This window comes from Sminthopsis crassicaudata, chromosome 1, assembly GCF_048593235.1.
Source record: "Sminthopsis crassicaudata isolate SCR6 chromosome 1, ASM4859323v1, whole genome shotgun sequence".
Lineage (NCBI taxonomy): Eukaryota > Metazoa > Chordata > Mammalia > Dasyuromorphia > Dasyuridae > Sminthopsis > Sminthopsis crassicaudata.
The window spans coordinates 33719893-33735982 of record NC_133617.1 but is presented as its reverse complement, the minus strand read 5'-3'; the positions used below and the strand labels follow the sequence as shown (position 1 = coordinate 33735982).

At 60.7% G+C, this 16090-nt stretch overlaps 2 protein-coding genes across 15 annotated transcripts in view; one reads left to right on the top strand and one right to left on the bottom strand.

Annotated features, from left to right (window-relative positions):
- Window positions 1-8065, top strand: part of PITPNM2 (phosphatidylinositol transfer protein membrane associated 2) — a 266887-nt gene extending 258822 nt beyond the window's left edge. For 13 of the 14 annotated variants that reach the window (XM_074298846.1, XM_074298806.1, XM_074298857.1 and 10 more), the window contains 6 exons: window positions 791-939; window positions 1354-1503; window positions 2569-2752; window positions 4097-4225; window positions 4537-7404; window positions 7564-8065. In XM_074298846.1, the coding sequence (XP_074154947.1) occupies window positions 791-939; window positions 1354-1503; window positions 2569-2752; window positions 4097-4225; window positions 4537-4860 (936 nt within the window). In that variant the 3' untranslated portion in view covers window positions 4861-7404; window positions 7564-8065. The remainder of the gene's footprint in view (window positions 1-790; window positions 940-1353; window positions 1504-2568; window positions 2753-4096; window positions 4226-4536; window positions 7405-7563) is intronic. The other variant, XM_074298742.1, reaches the window with a different exon arrangement.
- A 320-nt stretch (window positions 8066-8385) lies between these two features.
- Window positions 8386-14933, bottom strand: ARL6IP4 (ARF like GTPase 6 interacting protein 4). Its single transcript, XM_074298929.1, has 6 exons — window positions 14794-14933; window positions 12945-13133; window positions 11819-12148; window positions 10170-10287; window positions 9094-9163; window positions 8386-8994 (listed from the first exon to the last, which is right to left on the bottom strand). The coding sequence occupies exons 2-6, from the start codon at window positions 13123-13125 to the stop codon at window positions 8938-8940; spliced, it is 756 nt and encodes a 251-aa protein (XP_074155030.1). The 5' UTR covers window positions 13126-13133; window positions 14794-14933; the 3' UTR covers window positions 8386-8937.
- Between the last annotated feature and the right edge of the window lie 1157 nt (window positions 14934-16090).

Sequence of the window (16090 nt, the reverse complement as noted above, 5' to 3'; positions counted from 1 at the left end):
AGTTTAGGGCTCCTCCCTGTGATGGTCAGGCCCTCCTTGGGCCTGAGCTGGAAACGGCCGCTCAGCCGGGCCTTGGGTCCTTCCCCTCCGAGGCCTCAGTTTCTGCAGCTGCAAAAGCAGGAGGGGGTCCTAGAGGGGCTCTGGGACCTTTCTAGCTCTCTGTGCCTCAGTTTCCCATTATATAAAATGGCCCGATGACCAGCCTCCTGAGGCAGCCCGGCCTCACTCAGCGCTCCCGGCAGCCTCAGCCCGAGCATTTACTGTGGGGGGTGGGGGGTGGGGGGGTAACACGGCCCGGGCCCAGGGAGGGCGCCAGAGTCCCTGAAGGTCAGCGGTCCTGGGAGGGCGGCCCGGACGGGGGAGGGGAATGTGGGCTCAGGCAAAGTAGCAAAAATCTCCAACAGCTCAAGCGTTTCTAAATCCCTGAGGCACCGAGTAAATGTGGGGGGGGGGGGACAGCGAGAGACAAGAGACACAGAAAGAGGAGAGAGAAAGTGAGAGGGGGAAGGGGGGGGAAGTAAAGAGAACACTCAGTAGGGCCGCGACTCGCAGACGCCCAGATCAAATACAAGCCTCGGCCTCTCGGAGCGGGGAAGGGATTGGGGGCCGGCCCTCGGCGGCCTCGGGGGTCTCCGCAAGGACTCAGGGAGGATGGGGGTTTGGGGGGCGGGGGCGGGGCGGGGCCGGGCAGCAGAGCAGGGACCTCCCCGGGGCGTCGGGAGAATCGCTGCCTCTGCGGCTGTGGGGCCGGCCCGTCCCAGGGAGGCTCTCAGCCGCCCCTCCCCCCCAGGTGGACATCCACATCATGACTCAGCCGCCGTCCGGGGAGTGGGTCCACTTTGACACGCTGGTCACCAACAGCAGCGGGCGCATCTCCTACACCATCCCCGAGGAGCAGCGTCTGGGCGTCGGGGTCTACCCCATCAAGATGGTGGTCAGGTGGGGAGGGGCTTCTGCCCGCGCTGGGGAGGGGAGGGGCGCCAGCAGCCCCTCCTGGGGGCCGGGGACAAGAGGGGGGGTCTTCATCGCCTCCCGCCGGACGTGGAGATTTAAGGACCCGCTTCAACTCCCAGGGGATGCTTGCTTCCCGGTCTAAAGGCCTCCACCGCCCCTGCTCGGCCCCGATTCCCTCCTCTGGGACCACGAACGGTCTCCCCGGGCCTTGGGGTCCTTCTCTCTGCCGGCGTCTGAGGGGGAGCGTCTGCCTGGGACACTGACCCGCGGCCCCGGGACAGCTGGGGGGGGCTTGAGGATGGGGGATCCGAGGAGGGCCCAGGGGTGGGCCGGGGGCCCCCAGCCTTGGCAGAGGGCAGGGGGAGGCGGCCGTTCCGGGCTGACGCCTCTTCCCCACAGGGGGGACCACACGTTCGCAGACAGCTACATCACCGTCCTGCCCAAGGGGACCGAGTTCGTGGTCTTCAGCATCGACGGCTCCTTCGCCGCCAGCGTCTCCATCATGGGCAGTGACCCCAAGGTGCGGGCAGGTGCTGTGGACGTAGTAAGGTGAGGCTGGACCCGGGGCTTACTGCTTCGGAAACTTCCCTCCACAGTCCAGGAGGGGCTCCTCTGCAGCGCGGGGCTCAGGGCACTAGCGCTGTGTGTCCACGGCGGACGGAGGATTGCTTTGAAGGCCTGCCCACGTCCGAGCCCGGCCCACGTCCGAGCCCGGCCCGCCACTCTTTGCACCCAAAAGCTGCCCGCTTAGGTCGCTGGAGAGCACCTCCTTCCCCCATCCGGAGAGCGCATGCGTGCTTCCTCCCGCTAGAATCTGGATTCACTTTTCTCTCGTGTCCGAGCGATTTGACGGAAAGGCCTGTGGCGGACTGAGCACAGGGGAGGCTCAGACGGGGACTAGGTTCTGGGGCGCTCCTCCTGGGGCTTCCCGCAGGGAGGGGGGGTGATAACCCACAAGCCCCCACCACGGTGCTTCTAACAATCAGCCTGGAGATTGGGTTAGGGTTTCAAGGTATTTACTCAGATTTACTCAAATCCTGCAGCCTTTGGCCCATTCTCCCTACAGATGCACCGGGCCCTCGGGCAAGGAGGTGAAGGGGAACTTAAAGCAGGCGGGGAGGAGAAAATGCAGATAGGTCACCTCCTGCTTAAAGCCCAGTGAATGGCGGGCGAGCGGCAGCTACAGCTTGGATTTAGATGTCACGGGCAGCGATCGGCGCAAAACTGACGTTTATACGGCCACGGCCCCTGAGAGCGGGCGCCGGCGCCCTTAGTTGCAGTGGAAGCCTGAGGGCTTTCAGAGACCCCGCACAGTCCCACAGAGTTGGCTCTCCGGGGTTTTCGGACCCAGGGCCTCGCGACTCTTTCCCCTCGCACCGAGAAAATCTGACACGATATGGGTGTGTGAACTAGCTGGTAACGCAGCGTTTTGTGACCCCCCATTCAGTCCCACGGCCCACAGGCCACGAAGCTTCGGTTTATTCCCGCATTATACGGACCAGGAACCCGAGAGGCGGGAACTTGCGGGGCCTGGCCGCTAGGAAGGGCAGCGCTCGCCCGGGATCCAGGGTGGGCGGGCCCGGGCCCACAGGGTCTCCGCTTCCTCCCCCGCAGACACTGGCAGGACCTCGGCTACCTCATCATCTACGTGACGGGAAGGCCCGACATGCAGAAGCAGCGGGTGGTGGCCTGGCTCGCACAGCACAACTTCCCGCACGGGATCGTCTCCTTCTGCGACGGCCTCGTGCACGACCCCCTGCGGCACAAGGCCAACTTCCTCAAGTTCCTCATCACTGAGGTGAGAGCGCCCGGGCCGCGGGCAGTGCCCGCGAGGGGGAGGGGAGGAGAGGGAGGAGGGGAAGGGAAGGGGGAGGGGAGAGGAGGAGAGGGGGGGGGGGAGAGGGGGAGGGGAGGAGAGGAAAGGGGGGGGAGGGGAGCAGAGGGGGGAGGGGGAGGGGAGGAGAGGGAGGAGGGGAGAGAAAGATTCAAGTCTTGTTTGATAACTGGGTGGCCTTTGGCAACAAGAAGTTGCAGTCATAGAGAAGTGGGGAAGCCTTTATCAAGCACCTACTATGTGCCAGACACTTGCTAAGCATGTTAGAATTTTATTTCATCTGGAGAAGAAGGTGCTCTTATTATCCCCATTTTGCTGATGAGGAAACTGAGGAAGACAGTCATCCACAATTTGAACTCGGATCTTGCCGCTTGCTGGCTGCCTCAGAGCAGCTACGGGAGCCTCTCAGCCCCAGGGCCTGGCTGCGGACAGGGAGCGCCAGGTGGGCCGGGCAGAGAGGTGGGTCCAGGCCGCGAGGAAGGCCGGACCTAAGGAGAGGCCGAGGTCCCTTTGGCGCTGTGTCTCCAGCGCACGTTCACAGAAAGATTAAGAACAGGGTGGGGGGCATCAGGCTGGTTTTTTCCTTAACCTCCATCTTCTCCCACTTCTGGAGTCAGTCATCAGGCATTTATTAAGTGCCTGCTGTATGCCAGATGCTGATAAGAGCTTAGATCTCCTGCCCTGCCCCTCCAATGGGGGAAGTGACATGTCAACAACTAGATGGGTCTATACAGAGTAATTGTAGATCGGAGGTTCAGAGGGGACCTCTGCAGCTACAGTTCAAACTCAGAGAGGTTGGCTAATGGCCGTGGTCACACAGTGAATCCAGTCTGGCCTGGCTTTCCCAAACCAACCCACTCTTTCTGGGTATCCTGGGCCCAACAATGGCCTCGTCAGGCCCCACACTGGGGCAGCTGCTTGGCTCGGCGGATACAGGGCTGGGCCCCGAGTTCAAATCCAGACTCAGATACTCCCTAGTTGTGTAACCCTAGGCACGCGGTTAACTTCTGTCTGCCTCAGTTTCCTCAATTATGAAATGGGAATAATAATATTATTATAGCACCTGCCTCCCAAGGGCGGCTGTGAGGGTCAAGCTATTTGCCAGATGTTTGACAGATGTTTCTCTGATCATCACGGACTCAAGGACCTGGAAGCGAGAGTAGGGGCCATCTCGTCCAGCCCCCCACTTTACAGATGTGGAAACTGAGTCCCAGAAAAGGGAAGGGACGGCGTCTGGGTTTCCCAGCCCCCCGAGCCCCCGGGGCTCCGGCCGGCCACACTGAGCGTGCTCTGTCCCTGTCTCCCCAGCTCCAGATGCGGGTGCACGCTGCCTACGGCTCCACCAAGGACATCTCCGTCTACAGCTCCATCAGCCTGCCCCCCATGCAGATCTACATCGTCGGACGCCCCACCAAGAAGCTGCAGCATCAGTGCCAGGTGGGGGCCGTGCCGTCCCTCTGTCCCGTGCGCTCCGGTCCGGCCCTGGCTGGCCGGGTGCTCCAGGCTCTGCGCCGGGCCTCTGGGGCTGCTCGTTCCCCTGCAGACCCCGGCTCGGAGAGCCCTGTGCCTCCGAGGGCTGAGCCGGCCTGGGGCTTTCTCCCTGGGTGACAGACCACTCGGCTTCCCTGGGCCCTCTGTAGAGCAGGAGGGGCTGGGCTCCCCGGGACCCCGGTTCTAGGTGGGTGAGCGGGTGGGCCGTCTGCGCCCAGCAGGCCGGGGTCCCTCACCTCTCTCTGCCCCCCCCCCAGTTCATTACGGAAGGCTACGCCGCCCACCTCGCTCAGCTCAAGTATAACCACCGCGCCCGGCCGGCCAAGAACAGCACACGGATGGCCCTTCGCAAGGGCAGCTTCGGGCTCCCTGGACAAGGCGACTTCCTGCGCAAGCGGAACCACCTCCTGCGCACCATCTCCTCCCAGCCCGCCGGGCCCAGCCACAAGCACGAGCGGACGCAAAGCCAGTCGGACAGCGAGCGGGAGCGCGAGCGCGAGCGGGGCCAGCGCAGCATGAGCGTGGCCACGGGCTGCTGGGGCCGCCGGCCAGAGGCGGGGCCCTCCCCGGGCCCCAAGTAGAGGGGCCTGCCTCCCCACCCCCCCAGGAACTGGCCCTGGAGTGGCCCCGAGCGGGAGGTGTCACCATGGTGCTAGGAGGCGAGGGGGACAGGGCCCCGCAGGCTGGGGGTCTGGACTGAGCCCAGAGCCGAAGGCGGGAGGACTCGGACTGGCCCGGCCCCCCGGGGACCCTGGGCTCCGGCCTCGGGCACTTTGCTGCTTCTGCCACAGACAAGCACAGGACACGCCTTGTCTCTGTTCCCAGGGATGGGAGACCCAGAGCGGTGACCCCAGGGGGCTCTCACCACAGGAAGCAGGGTCCGATCCTGACCTGCAGGGAGAAGGGGTCCCCATCCTCTGCCACAGAGACCTCTCGTGAGGGCTGCATCCCCTGGGTTTTGGAGTTTGGGGTCTTCGGTTCTGCATCTGCCGACGGATGCGGGAAACCGCCCGTGCCCCCGTTGCTGTGGGGGGGTGCCCCACCGGCCCGGCCCCGGCCCCTTCGTTCCCCAGCACTGAAGCCACGTGCTTTCTCTGGAAGCCAGTGCAGGATGGGACGCCCCCCCCCCCCGTCTCCCCAGACACGGTAGCAGCTCCCTGGGAGTCCGACCTGCTTCTTTTAACTTGTCACTCAACTGTAAAACCTCATCGTTTTTTGCACTGATGACCCTTAGGATGGAGACCTGTTACCATCTCATGTGGCTACGCCCGTCGTTGGTAGTGCATGACCATTAAACACTTTGCGATCCGGGATGGCGTTCTGTGCGGGTTTGTCACAGGAGGGAGACCCCGCCGTCCAGCACGTCTTGTACAAAGCTTAAGGAAAAGGCCATAGCCCCCTCCCGTGGTTCCTAGTGCCGGCCCCCCGGGCCCTCTCGGAGCAGCAGGAGGGTGGGGGAGCCCCTCGGGTCCAGACCAGCCATGAGTCTGGCGTCCCCTGCTCCGGGCATCCGCCCCCGAGCAGCCAGCCAGGGTCTGGGCACCTGAGGCCCCCAGCGCCCACCTCTGGGCCAGAGAGCCCGGGGAGGGGGGCAGCCAGACGCACACACTCGGAGCCCAGATCTGGCTGAGCCCCCCCTTTCCCCAGTGCTCTGACACTGCTGCCGCTGCCCACTGCAGTGCATTATCTTTCTATTCCTTTCTACAGCGTGATTTGATTTCTAAATCAGAATAACTTGGCTGCTTTTGATTTTCTTAACTAACTCTTTTTCAGTACCAGGGGCAGCCCTCTCTGCTTTGTGAAAACCTAGCACTGTGAAAGCAGCCCACTTTGGGGGGCTCTGGGCCCTGCTACCATCTCCTGAGCCCAGAGATGCCCCAACTTTCCTGGCATTCGGAGCCTCACTCCGGAGGATTTCCTCACTCCTGATATTTCCAAACTCTCACTGAATTTCTACTCTCTCCTTGGGGCTTTCGGGGCAGGTGGAAGGGGCACATCTAACAGATTTTTTAAAAGCGATCATTTTGAAGCGAAACTCTGGACCGTCGGGTCCTTCCTGCGTCATCGCGGCCAATGGCTCGCTGTCTCCCGCAGGACCTTTGGCACTTTCTCCCAATGAAACCGGACATCCCCTTTCTACCAGTCAACTTCTCTCGACGTGTTGCCTTGATCTCCTCTCCACCAGGTGGCTGGCCCCCGTGTGAATCCTCCTCGAGCTCTGCCACTTCTTCCAGGGGCCAGCAGAAAAGGCCGCCTTTGGCTGGAGAAGCTGGCCAAGCCGAGGAAAAGGTTCTTGGGAAGGAAGGAAGGAAGGAAGGAAGGAAGGAAGGAAGAAATCGAGCATCTGGACATGGCCTCTGTCCACGGCCCAGCCACCGAACAGAGCCGGCCGGGCCCTTCTGTATATTTAGTTTGTTTGGGGGAGGGAGGGAGGTACCAAAAGATGTTGACACTTTCTCTCGTGTAGATATTGTAAAGGGGGGGGAAGGATCCTGTAAATGTTCAGAAAAAAGGGGGTGTATACAGAGTGCAAGTTATTTATTTTGTGTAGGGAGAACGTCTGGAGGGAAGAACCTTCAGGGCTCATTCATGTTGAAAATGTAGCTTCCTTTTGTTATTTCAGGCATTATGTACAAAGCAAGTGTTTTATGAACCCAGTCCCACGTCACCCGTCTCTGAAGAATGCAATATCTGACCCTCTGACCCCCTCCCCCCACCATCTCCCCCTCCTGCTCAGCTCAGTCTGACAATCACAGCCTGGGTGAGGGGTCACATACACACAGGCCCCCCCATCGTTTCTGAGAGCCGGGGTGGGGGAGGAGCCCTTTCCGAGCAGTCTTGGACCCTGATGGCAATAATGGCGGCCAGAGGAGATTGCCATGGGACGGCGGCCCTCGACTGGCCGCTCTCCTCCAGAGTCGGCCACATCTACCACCCCTGGCTCCGTCGTGGCCTTGGAGGCTCCCTGCCCCCACCCAGGACAAGAGCAATAGCACTAGTCTCCATCTGTCCCGGCCCCATCAGTCCAAAGCGCTTCCCCCCATGCTCCCTGGAACAGTGTCCAGTGTGAACGCGCAGGCCCCTCGGCCGTGGAAGGAGAGAGGAGCCGACATCTGCAAAGTAAAGTAGGGAGCCCGCCCCCCCCCCCCCCCCCCCCCCCGTTCCTTTCCACATCCCTCTGGATTCTGGATGTAGATTTGCTGTTGGGAAAGTTGGGTTTTTTTTTTTTTTTTGGAAACACATTTATTTTTAAATACCAAAAAATAAAATCCAAATGTTTACAGCATCAGAAGACAAGCGGTCCTGACCAAAAACCCCCGAGACCACGTCCACCGCAGGCAGGGGAGCCGCCCCTCCCCACCCTGATCATCCAGTACCGCTGCTTTGCCCAAGTCTATCTAGAAGCCTTACTCGTCCTCTCCTCCTTGGAGGAGACTCACCCAGGAACGCTGGGTATTCCCAACCGTCAATTTTATACTCCATCATCTTCATCCCATCTTATTTCTAAAGAGGTGTTTCTTAGGGATGCAGCTACAGGATACAGCTTCAGGCTTGGCCTGAAAGGCCCACCCCCAGGGGCGCCCCTGGCTCGGGAGCCAGTCGGCCGCGTCCCAGTTTCATCTCCGATTCTGTCTGTGTCGGCACCTCTCGGCTCGTCCGTGAAAGCCCACCCACTTATTTCCCTTGCCGTGCGTCCGTCAGTGCACCGTCCCGACGCCGGGTGTGTATCCTCTGTACACGTTATCACTCTATGTTACGCAAATAAAGGGAAGACTTCTTTCCTGAGTCTCTTTTCTGGTGCATTGGACAGCAAGCGGCCCGAGGATTGGGGACTCAGGCGGTCAGCAAGGGGCCGCCGCATCCCACCCCATCCCTAGGCCCTCATTCCAAGCCTGTGGAAGTGCCTGCTGGCAGAGAGGGCAGTGCCACTCGGGGGCAGCCGGGGTTTCCCCAAGATGGCAGCGCTCAAAGCACTCTGTATTTGGGCCGGGATGTTCCAGAATCCCCAGATGGGGGCCCCCCCAAATCCTTTTCTCCTTCTGGAATTCAATGACAGCAACCATTTGAGCACAACCCCCTCTCCCAGCAAAGAGCAGACACCAGGCTGAAGCTGGGCGGGTTTTATTGTCAGGAAAACCCATTGGGTGGGAACAGAATTGACAATGGGGGACTAGTGGGCCCCGCCCAGCTAGGGCCCCTGCCCCTTCCCTAGAAGCCTGGCCTCCAGGCCAGGGCCACCACCGGAAGCTTCTCAGCCAGGCCCCAGTCTGGGGCAGGACAGCCAGGCCTGCTTTGGTGACCCTATACTCCCCCGTCCCGGGAACCCCCTACAGGAAGGAGGAGGGGATGGGAATGAAAGTACGATGCATGTCCCCTGAAGGGGTGGGGGTGTCGGCATGCACCTCTGGCTCGGGCTGGTCCCTGAGCTGGCAAACCCTCCGCCCGCACTGGGAAGACCCGGCCTGGCCTGGGCAGCACCTCTCAAACACAGGACAGAGGAGTGAGAATGGCCAGCATCTTCAAGCTGGAATCTTTGCCCTCACCCGGGGGAGCCCGTGCTACCCCCCCCTCCCTGGAATCCCCAAGTCCATGGAGCCCCGCTGGGCTGGGGGCGGGCACAGGGGCCCAGGAGGTTGAAGGAAGGAGACTGGGGGGTCTTACTGCAACAGACCTGCTCGAAGCTGGAAGGTCAGCCCATCCCCCCTAGTGGCTTGCTGCAGGAAAGAAACAGGCAGATGATGAGAGATGGAGCCTTAAGGGGGGGGGGGGGGCGGAGAGGGAGGGTACTGGGCAGTCAGGGGAGGGGTTTCTACCTTGTTAATCTCCTTGTGTCTCTCTTTGGTTACAATTTCTTCCAGAACCTCGCCATCCCCCTTAATGAGTCTAGAACAGAACAACAGGCCAAATGTCAAGTGGGGAAGGGGGTAACCCTGGGGCCTGAGCGGGAGCACTTGAAAAGGGGGAGAATGGAAGGGCAGGGCGGAAGCCTCTCGCCCGGCCCAGGAGCTCAGCAAAGGGTCTGGATCAAAGGCTCTGGGGAGCCAGAAGGGCCTGGCCTTCAGCCCGTGCCTAGTCTAACCACACGCGGCTGGCTGTTCTTCATGGAGACCCCCCGCGGTGAAGGAACAGCTGCCAGGGCAATTGCATGGAGCCTCAACGGGCCTCCTCACATCTTCCCGCTCCATCACAGCAGCAGGGGAGCCTCCGGGGCACCCAGAGCCTTCTGTCCTTCCTGCTGACAAGGCGGGCGGCAGCCCCAGAGCTGCAGGGGGCTTGGGGAGGGGCCTGGGGCTCTTAGGCAGACTGCCAGGACCCCATGGGCAGAGATGTTGGGGCCTCCTCTCTCAGCCTCCAATGCACTAATCTGCCCCAAGGGGCTGGGCCTAGGTTTCCCTAGTTCCGAGCCCACATTTATTAGCTGGGTAACCCAAGTGAGTGAGGTAGGACTCTGGACCCTAACAGCCCAGGGCAGGGGGAGACCACATCACCTGCCCCAAGTACTTGGGGGAAACAGCCAGGCCCCCCCCAGACTGGACAGTGGTGACCCAGGCAGCTTGCAGATGGGCCCTCCGGCACCTCCAAGCCCCAAGTCAGTCAGGGTCAGCTGTGCCTCTCTGGGCTCAGGAAGGCCACCCGGGGCACCTCCTCCGCCTGCTCTCCCAGCCACAGAAAAGCATGGAGCGGCAAACCAAAGGTGCTGGGATCGATGGTGAGAGCTGTTCTCGCTGCCCTTGCTACCGTGGGGAAGAGACCCCCGTGGGCTTTTGGTTCTGGGGGAGCTGGGAAAGCCCCGCTCCGTTCTCTCTCCTCCTCCCCTGCCAGCGTGGCCCTACAGCTGGGCCCAGAGCCCAGACCCCAAGCTGGCGGGGGGCCCCAGAGATGGCCCTACCTGGTACGGCCCGTCTCGGGGTCCACCACCTTGCGGATGATGCTCTGCCGGGCATCCCATTCCTCTTTGGTCATCGGCTTCATGGCCTGGATTCGGGACTTCTGCTCATCTGTCAGTACTAACCCCAGGCCCCAGAAAGAGCAGGGATCAGTGTCAGCCAGACCGGGTCTTCCCCGACCTCCTGAAGACTGGGGGTCAGTGGGCCAGACATGCAAGGAGCCCCACCTCAGGAAAGGCCCTGTCTGCGGTGACTCGGCCTGGAAAGTCCCAGGCCTTCGAGTCCACAGGCCCACGGGAGAGCGGGAAGGGACGGCGCGTTTATTAAAGGCTGACTGTGTGCTTCCCACCCCAGGCCTGGGAATCGAGCTCCAAGGTTAAGGCCGGGAAGCTTGGCCTTGGGAGCCCGGACCGTGACCCCGACTCGGAACCCTGACGTTGCTCACTTTTGGTCAATGCCGGGCTCTCTGCAGGCCGCGAAAGAGCTTTTTGGGCAGGACTTTTTTCTTTGTCACTTAGGGATGACTCTGGCATCGGGAAAGGGATGGGATTTACACAGAAATGAAGCTGTCAAATCGTAATCTAAGCCACTTGAGATTACAGGGCGCCCTGGCACAGCAAAGTGTGAACAGAACCAGGAGCAGACGGAAGCACAAAATCAAGCAGAGACTTAATGGGGGACTGTACATGTTCTGTGCTTCCGTGCTGCAGATTTGTCACCTGGGTTCCAGGTGCCGCCACGTTTGACCCCCGCGAAAACGAAGCCTCTGCAGTGTGAGGGACTTGGGGGAGAGAAAGAAGGCTCCTTTTCACAAAAAGATTCTGAGGAGCTCTCCTTGTGGTGGCAGAGACCTGGAAATTGAAGGGCTGCCCGTCCACGGGGCACGGCTGAACCAGCTGCGGGGGTGACCGTACCGGACGCCGAGGGTGCCCTAAGAGATGAGGGGAGGCACCTGTGAGGACTCCCATGAGCCGACGTAAAGCGCAGAACTGGATGCCGTGTAAGGGGGATCAGCTCATTTGAGCAACGCAAAGGGCGTACGCAAGTACTCTCAGACTCCACACAGAACTGAACTCTGAGGATGGACTGAAGAGTGACGACCTCACTTTCTCTTTCTTTTTTTGGCAACAAGGCTAACGTGGCAACGTTTTACGTGACTTCACGTGTCTAACTGGTGTCGTATTTCACATTTCCTGCCTTCTCAACAAGTGAGGAAAGGGCTGGAAAGAGCTGGGATTCAGTTTTTGTTTTTTTTCAGTGTTAAAAATAAATAATAAAATTGAAAAGAAAAAAGCGGTGGGGGCTGGGGAGGGGTGCAAAAGAGCACAAATATCAGCCTCAGGGATCGTGGGGCCCGTTTCGCTGACAGGCATGAGGACCTGTGACGTCAGCGGTCCGGGACGGGGCCTGGATGAGGACGTGGCCTCTGCCCCGCGTCTGGGTCACTGAGAGGTATTAGGGGCTTGGCCAGGACCACAGAGTCAGGATGGATCAGAGGAAGAAGCTTCCGAGATCCAGGACCCAGTGAGATCTTTGCAGCTCTGCAGGACCCAGTGGGCCAGGCCCGGAGACCTGCAGGTCCAGCCAGTGGCCCAATGGAGGCCCAGCCGGCACTCTCTCTGGCTCCCCCTCCCCTCCCTCCAGCTCTCACCTGGGCCGCTCTCCACCAGGGGCTCCTTCCGCCACTGATCCAGCGAGGGGCCCGGCATGTCCTCCACCACCTTGGCCTTTGCCTTAGCCACCTTCTCCTCCTTCTTCTTCTTCTTTTTCTTCTTCTTTTTCAGCTTCTTCTTTGCCTTCTTTGTGCTCTTCTTGTCCTTCCGCTTCCCTCGCTTCTTCCTGCCCCCGCTGGAGGCCCCAGAGGAAGAGGATGAGGAAGAGGAGGAAGAAGAGCTGGAGGAGGAGGAGCAGGAGGAGGAAGAGGAGGAGGAAGAGGAAGACCTGGGCCGCCTTCTCTTGCGAGCCTTGTCCCTGCTTCTCTCTGCATGTGAGGAGAGGGAGCCGGTGAGGGAGTCTCCTCGGAGCCCCTGGGAGCCCACCCGAGGGGCCCGCTGCCCCTGGAGTTTTTCCGGTTGGAGTGTCACCCCTGAGCCCAAGCCCACCAAGAGGCCTCCAAGGGGAGCGGGAGCTCGCCTTTCTCCTGACACTGAGCTGCTGCAGGAGGAACGCTACATTCTGAGGCCTGAGTTCAAATTCCATCTCTGCCAGTCTGGGGCTCAATCTGTATCTCCTTTTCAGAGAGCGCTGCCTTGACCCCTGCCCCAACCCGCAGTCTCAGTCCCTCTGTCCCCCCCCGCCCCCCCTCACAAGAGAGCATCGGGCTGAGTGCTAAGACCCTGTCAGGCCCATCGGGGGCCCCAGCCGTGGCACTTAGCTGGACACCTCAGGAGAAGGGAGCACTCTCCTGGCCACCTGGGTCCCCTCCCTCCACGGAGCCCAGGACTCCTCCTGGAACTCTTTGACCCCCAGAGGGCAGGGAGTGCTCATGAGCCAGCCCAGGGGCCTCTTCTTGGGGGCCCTGACATCTCCCACCTTTAGGCCTTTGCATGGGCTGTCTACAGAAGCCTCCTCACTTTCGCCTCAGCTCAGGCCCCTCCTCCAGAAAGCCTTCCCTGACTGCCCCCCCCACTTGTGTTTCCTTACTCCTGTGGAAGGCGAGCTCCCCGAGGGCAGGGCCTCCCAGCACCTGGCCCAGCTGGCTGGCTCTTCGGCTCTGAGCCAGGCCAGGAGGTCCCAGAAATCCCCCCCCTCGCCCCAGGCTTCATCCAGGTCCTCACCTTCCCCATTAGAACCTAGGCTGGTCCGCTGGCCCTGAGAGCCGGAGGCTGAGGGACTCCTCCCAGTGTCCTTGGTGCTCCTCCTCCTCCTCCTCCTCTCCCCCTGCTGGGGAGGCCCGTGGGAGCCGCTCCGGCTGCGGCTGCGGCTCCTGGAGTGCTTGTGGGAGCGGCCGTGGGCCATGCCTTCAGCTGCGGACAGAGAGAAGCAGGTCAGGGCTGGGACAGACCGGCTCTAGCAGGGGGCCATTGAGGCCTGGGGCCAGAATGAGGGGCTTCTGGGCTCTTGCAGCCTCAGATGGGGGGGGCCTTTGCAGCTAATCAGATATGGGGGGCCAGAGGCTGGAGAACAAGCCCGCAGGGTGAAGGCCTACGGGCCCCCGAGGAAAAGGGGGAGGTTGGGAGGAAGGAAGGAGCCATTTCATCCTGGACCCACTGAAATGGGGCCGCTCCGATCCAGGGCCGGCGCTGGGCGTGGGGGGGGCTGCACGGGGCAGCCCGAGAGGAGAAGCTGCACAGGGGAGGGGCAGAGTCCCACTGCTGTGGCCCCTAGGACACCCAGGAGGGAGGCCCCTAGAGGGCGGGAGGAGGCTCCAAACTGCAGTGCAAAGGCAGGAGAGAAATGGGAGGGATGAAGAAAGGAAGAAAAAGCCATTACCCACTGAGGGCAGGGCTGGGTGCAAATGATACTCTAATGGGTCAGGCAGCAAAGGGAGGGAAGCCTGGGGGGAGAGGGGCGTGGGCATGGGGGATGGGCCCAAACAAGGCTAAGGTCCTTTCCAGAAGCTGAGGAAGCAGGGACTCCTCCCTCTCCCCCCATCCCTCCTCCCCTGAAGCAGGGGGGCACAGGGGGCTGCCTCGCCTTGCCGGAGGGGTTCTCCACACCAGGAAAATCACCGCTCCAGGCCCCTGCCCCCCAACTCTCATACAGGCCGGGACGCTGCCCACACCTGGGCTCCCCATGTTTACTGTCACAGCACTGAGCACTGGCGATGGGGCAGAGGGCTCCCGGTGTATTAAGCAGGCATAAGCACCACCCGAGGGCCAGGCAAACCCTAGGTGCTTAATAGATCGCTGTGAATTGTCTTTGTATCCCCAAGTGGGGAGCCAGCCATACAGTCGGTACTTAATGAATGCTTATAGATGATCTTATGTCCCCACTCCCTAAGAGCCAATAGGTGCTTAATAAATGCTTAGAAGTTGTCTTCCCATAACCCCACAGCCTAGTCTTGTTAACCATAGGTGCTTATTAAATGCTCACTGCTTGTATCCCTATTGACAAACAGCGCCTGGCACACAGCAGGTGTTTAATAAGTGCTTCAATCGGAATGAATTTTGCCCAGTCCCCATACAGCCTCTCCTCCTTCAATCCCTTCTTCCTCGAGGTTCGGGTCCTTTACCTTTATTGTCTCTCACCTGAGCCGCCCCAAAGCCTGAGAAGGCTGAGGTACTATTATTACCCCGTTTTACAGGTGTGGAAACCTTGGCGCAGAGGTTAGGTGGCTGGCCCAAGATTATACAGCGAAAAGTGTCGGGGCAGGATTCGAACCCTAGCCGGCCCACGGCCGAGCCCCGGGCAGAACCGGGGGGAGGGGGGCCCCACTCCTACTGGTCCTGACTCCAGGGAAGAGCAAGAAAACTCTGCGGTTCCTTTAAGAGCTCCGCCCCCTCCAGGCGGGAGGGGGGGGTCTCCTAGAGCAGCTAACTGCGCAAGCGCAGCGGGCCGCCCTCCGGGAAGCTCCCTTCTCCCCCCTGCTCTGAGGGGTCGGTGTCCCAAGGAAGACCTTCCCCCAGCGCGGCAAGGCCCGGGTTTCCCGGGCGGACCGCGCCCCGCTCGCCCCTCACTTCTCACCGCCTCAGGAAGAGGGCAGACCCGGGGCTGCTCCGCTCGGCTGTCCGCGCAGCTAACGATCCATGGGGAAAACCGCCGCCGGGCTCCGCGGAGCCAGCTCGAGATCCGAGGACGGCCGCGGGGAGAATCCCTTTTTCCTACTTCCGGTCCTCCGAAGAACTTCCTGAGAGGGAGGAAACCATCCTGGAGCTGAGTTCCGGGCGCCAGGGGGCGCTCGAGGGCCAGAGGGCCAGGCTCGTAATTCGGGAGGAAAGCGGGCTTCCCGAGTCCGGCCGCTAAGTGGCGCAGCGGAGAGCGCTGATTGCAAATCCCGAAATCGAATCCCCCCACTTCCGTGATCCCGACTTCACTTTGACCTGCCTTGGTTTCCTCAACTGTAAAAGAGGGCTACTAATAGCAGAGACGCCCCGGAGTGATTGTGAGGATCAGATAGAAATGCCCTGTTATGTTTGAAACCTGGCACTTAAAACCCCCGCTGGGTCCCAAGCCTTGTGACCCCGCAGGTCTCAGAGAGCCTCGGTTTCCCCGTTTTACAGCACTGGTGAGAACGCAGGGCTCCCTCCCTCAGCAAGCGCGATGCCAAAGGTACCAGGGCAAGAGTGAACCGCCCTGCTCTGGGTTAAGGGATAGGACGTCATCAAAGGGCGCAGTCCCTGCCCTGTCCACAGTTCCACGCCCTTGTTGATTTCTCTTGTAGCTCTGTGTTTTATTCTATGCTTTTAACACGATTTTGAATAAAAATTCAAAGGTTTCACTGATGGCTAACGGTCCAGGGCACGTTAGTGGCCCTCAGCAGCTGCGTTTCCAGTTTTAGCTCCTCCCCTGCCTTGCTCCAGATAAACTCTAAAAAAAAACGCCACCTCCCATCATGCCTTTGTCCACTCTTCCCTCCGCCTGTCCCGCTCCGCAGCTCTGTATCCCTTGGACGCCCACCTCTATTTCCAGGACTGGACTTCACCAGTACTTTGGTTTACACCTCCCTAAGAGGCATCGGAGAGCAGTCACAAAGCCCTCGTTTCCAGTCCCATCTCTGACTCACGGCCGTGACCCGGAGCGGATCACCTGCCCTCCTTCCCCAGGCAGTTCTCGGCTCTTTCCGAGATTTCTCAGCCTGGAAATTCCTCATCCACAACCTGGGAAATCACAGCTCCAGTCGCATCTTTTATGAAAGCCTCTTCAGTCTAGAACTTAGATCCTGTGAACTAGGCCAGGGAACAGCCACCAGTCCTCCAGTACTTGTTTCCAAGAACAGCAGGCCAGTTGCTAGGCCCCGATGGTCCCTGATACAGCGGATGGC

What these genes read in the sequence shown, in the direction of transcription:
- ARL6IP4 (XM_074298929.1), bottom strand. Translation starts at nt 13,125, where the DNA reads ATGGCCCACGGCCGCTCCCACAAGCACTCCAGGAGCCGCAGCCGCAGC. An exon ending in CCTAGGTTCTAATGGGGAAG is followed by an intron (nt 12,149 to 12,944) that starts GTGAGGACCTGG and finishes CCTCACATGCAG; the next exon opens with AGAGAAGCAGGGACAAGGCT. An exon ending in GACACAAGGAGATTAACAAG is followed by an intron (nt 8,995 to 9,093) that starts GTAGAAACCCCT and finishes TCTTTCCTGCAG; the next exon opens with CAAGCCACTAGGGGGGATGG.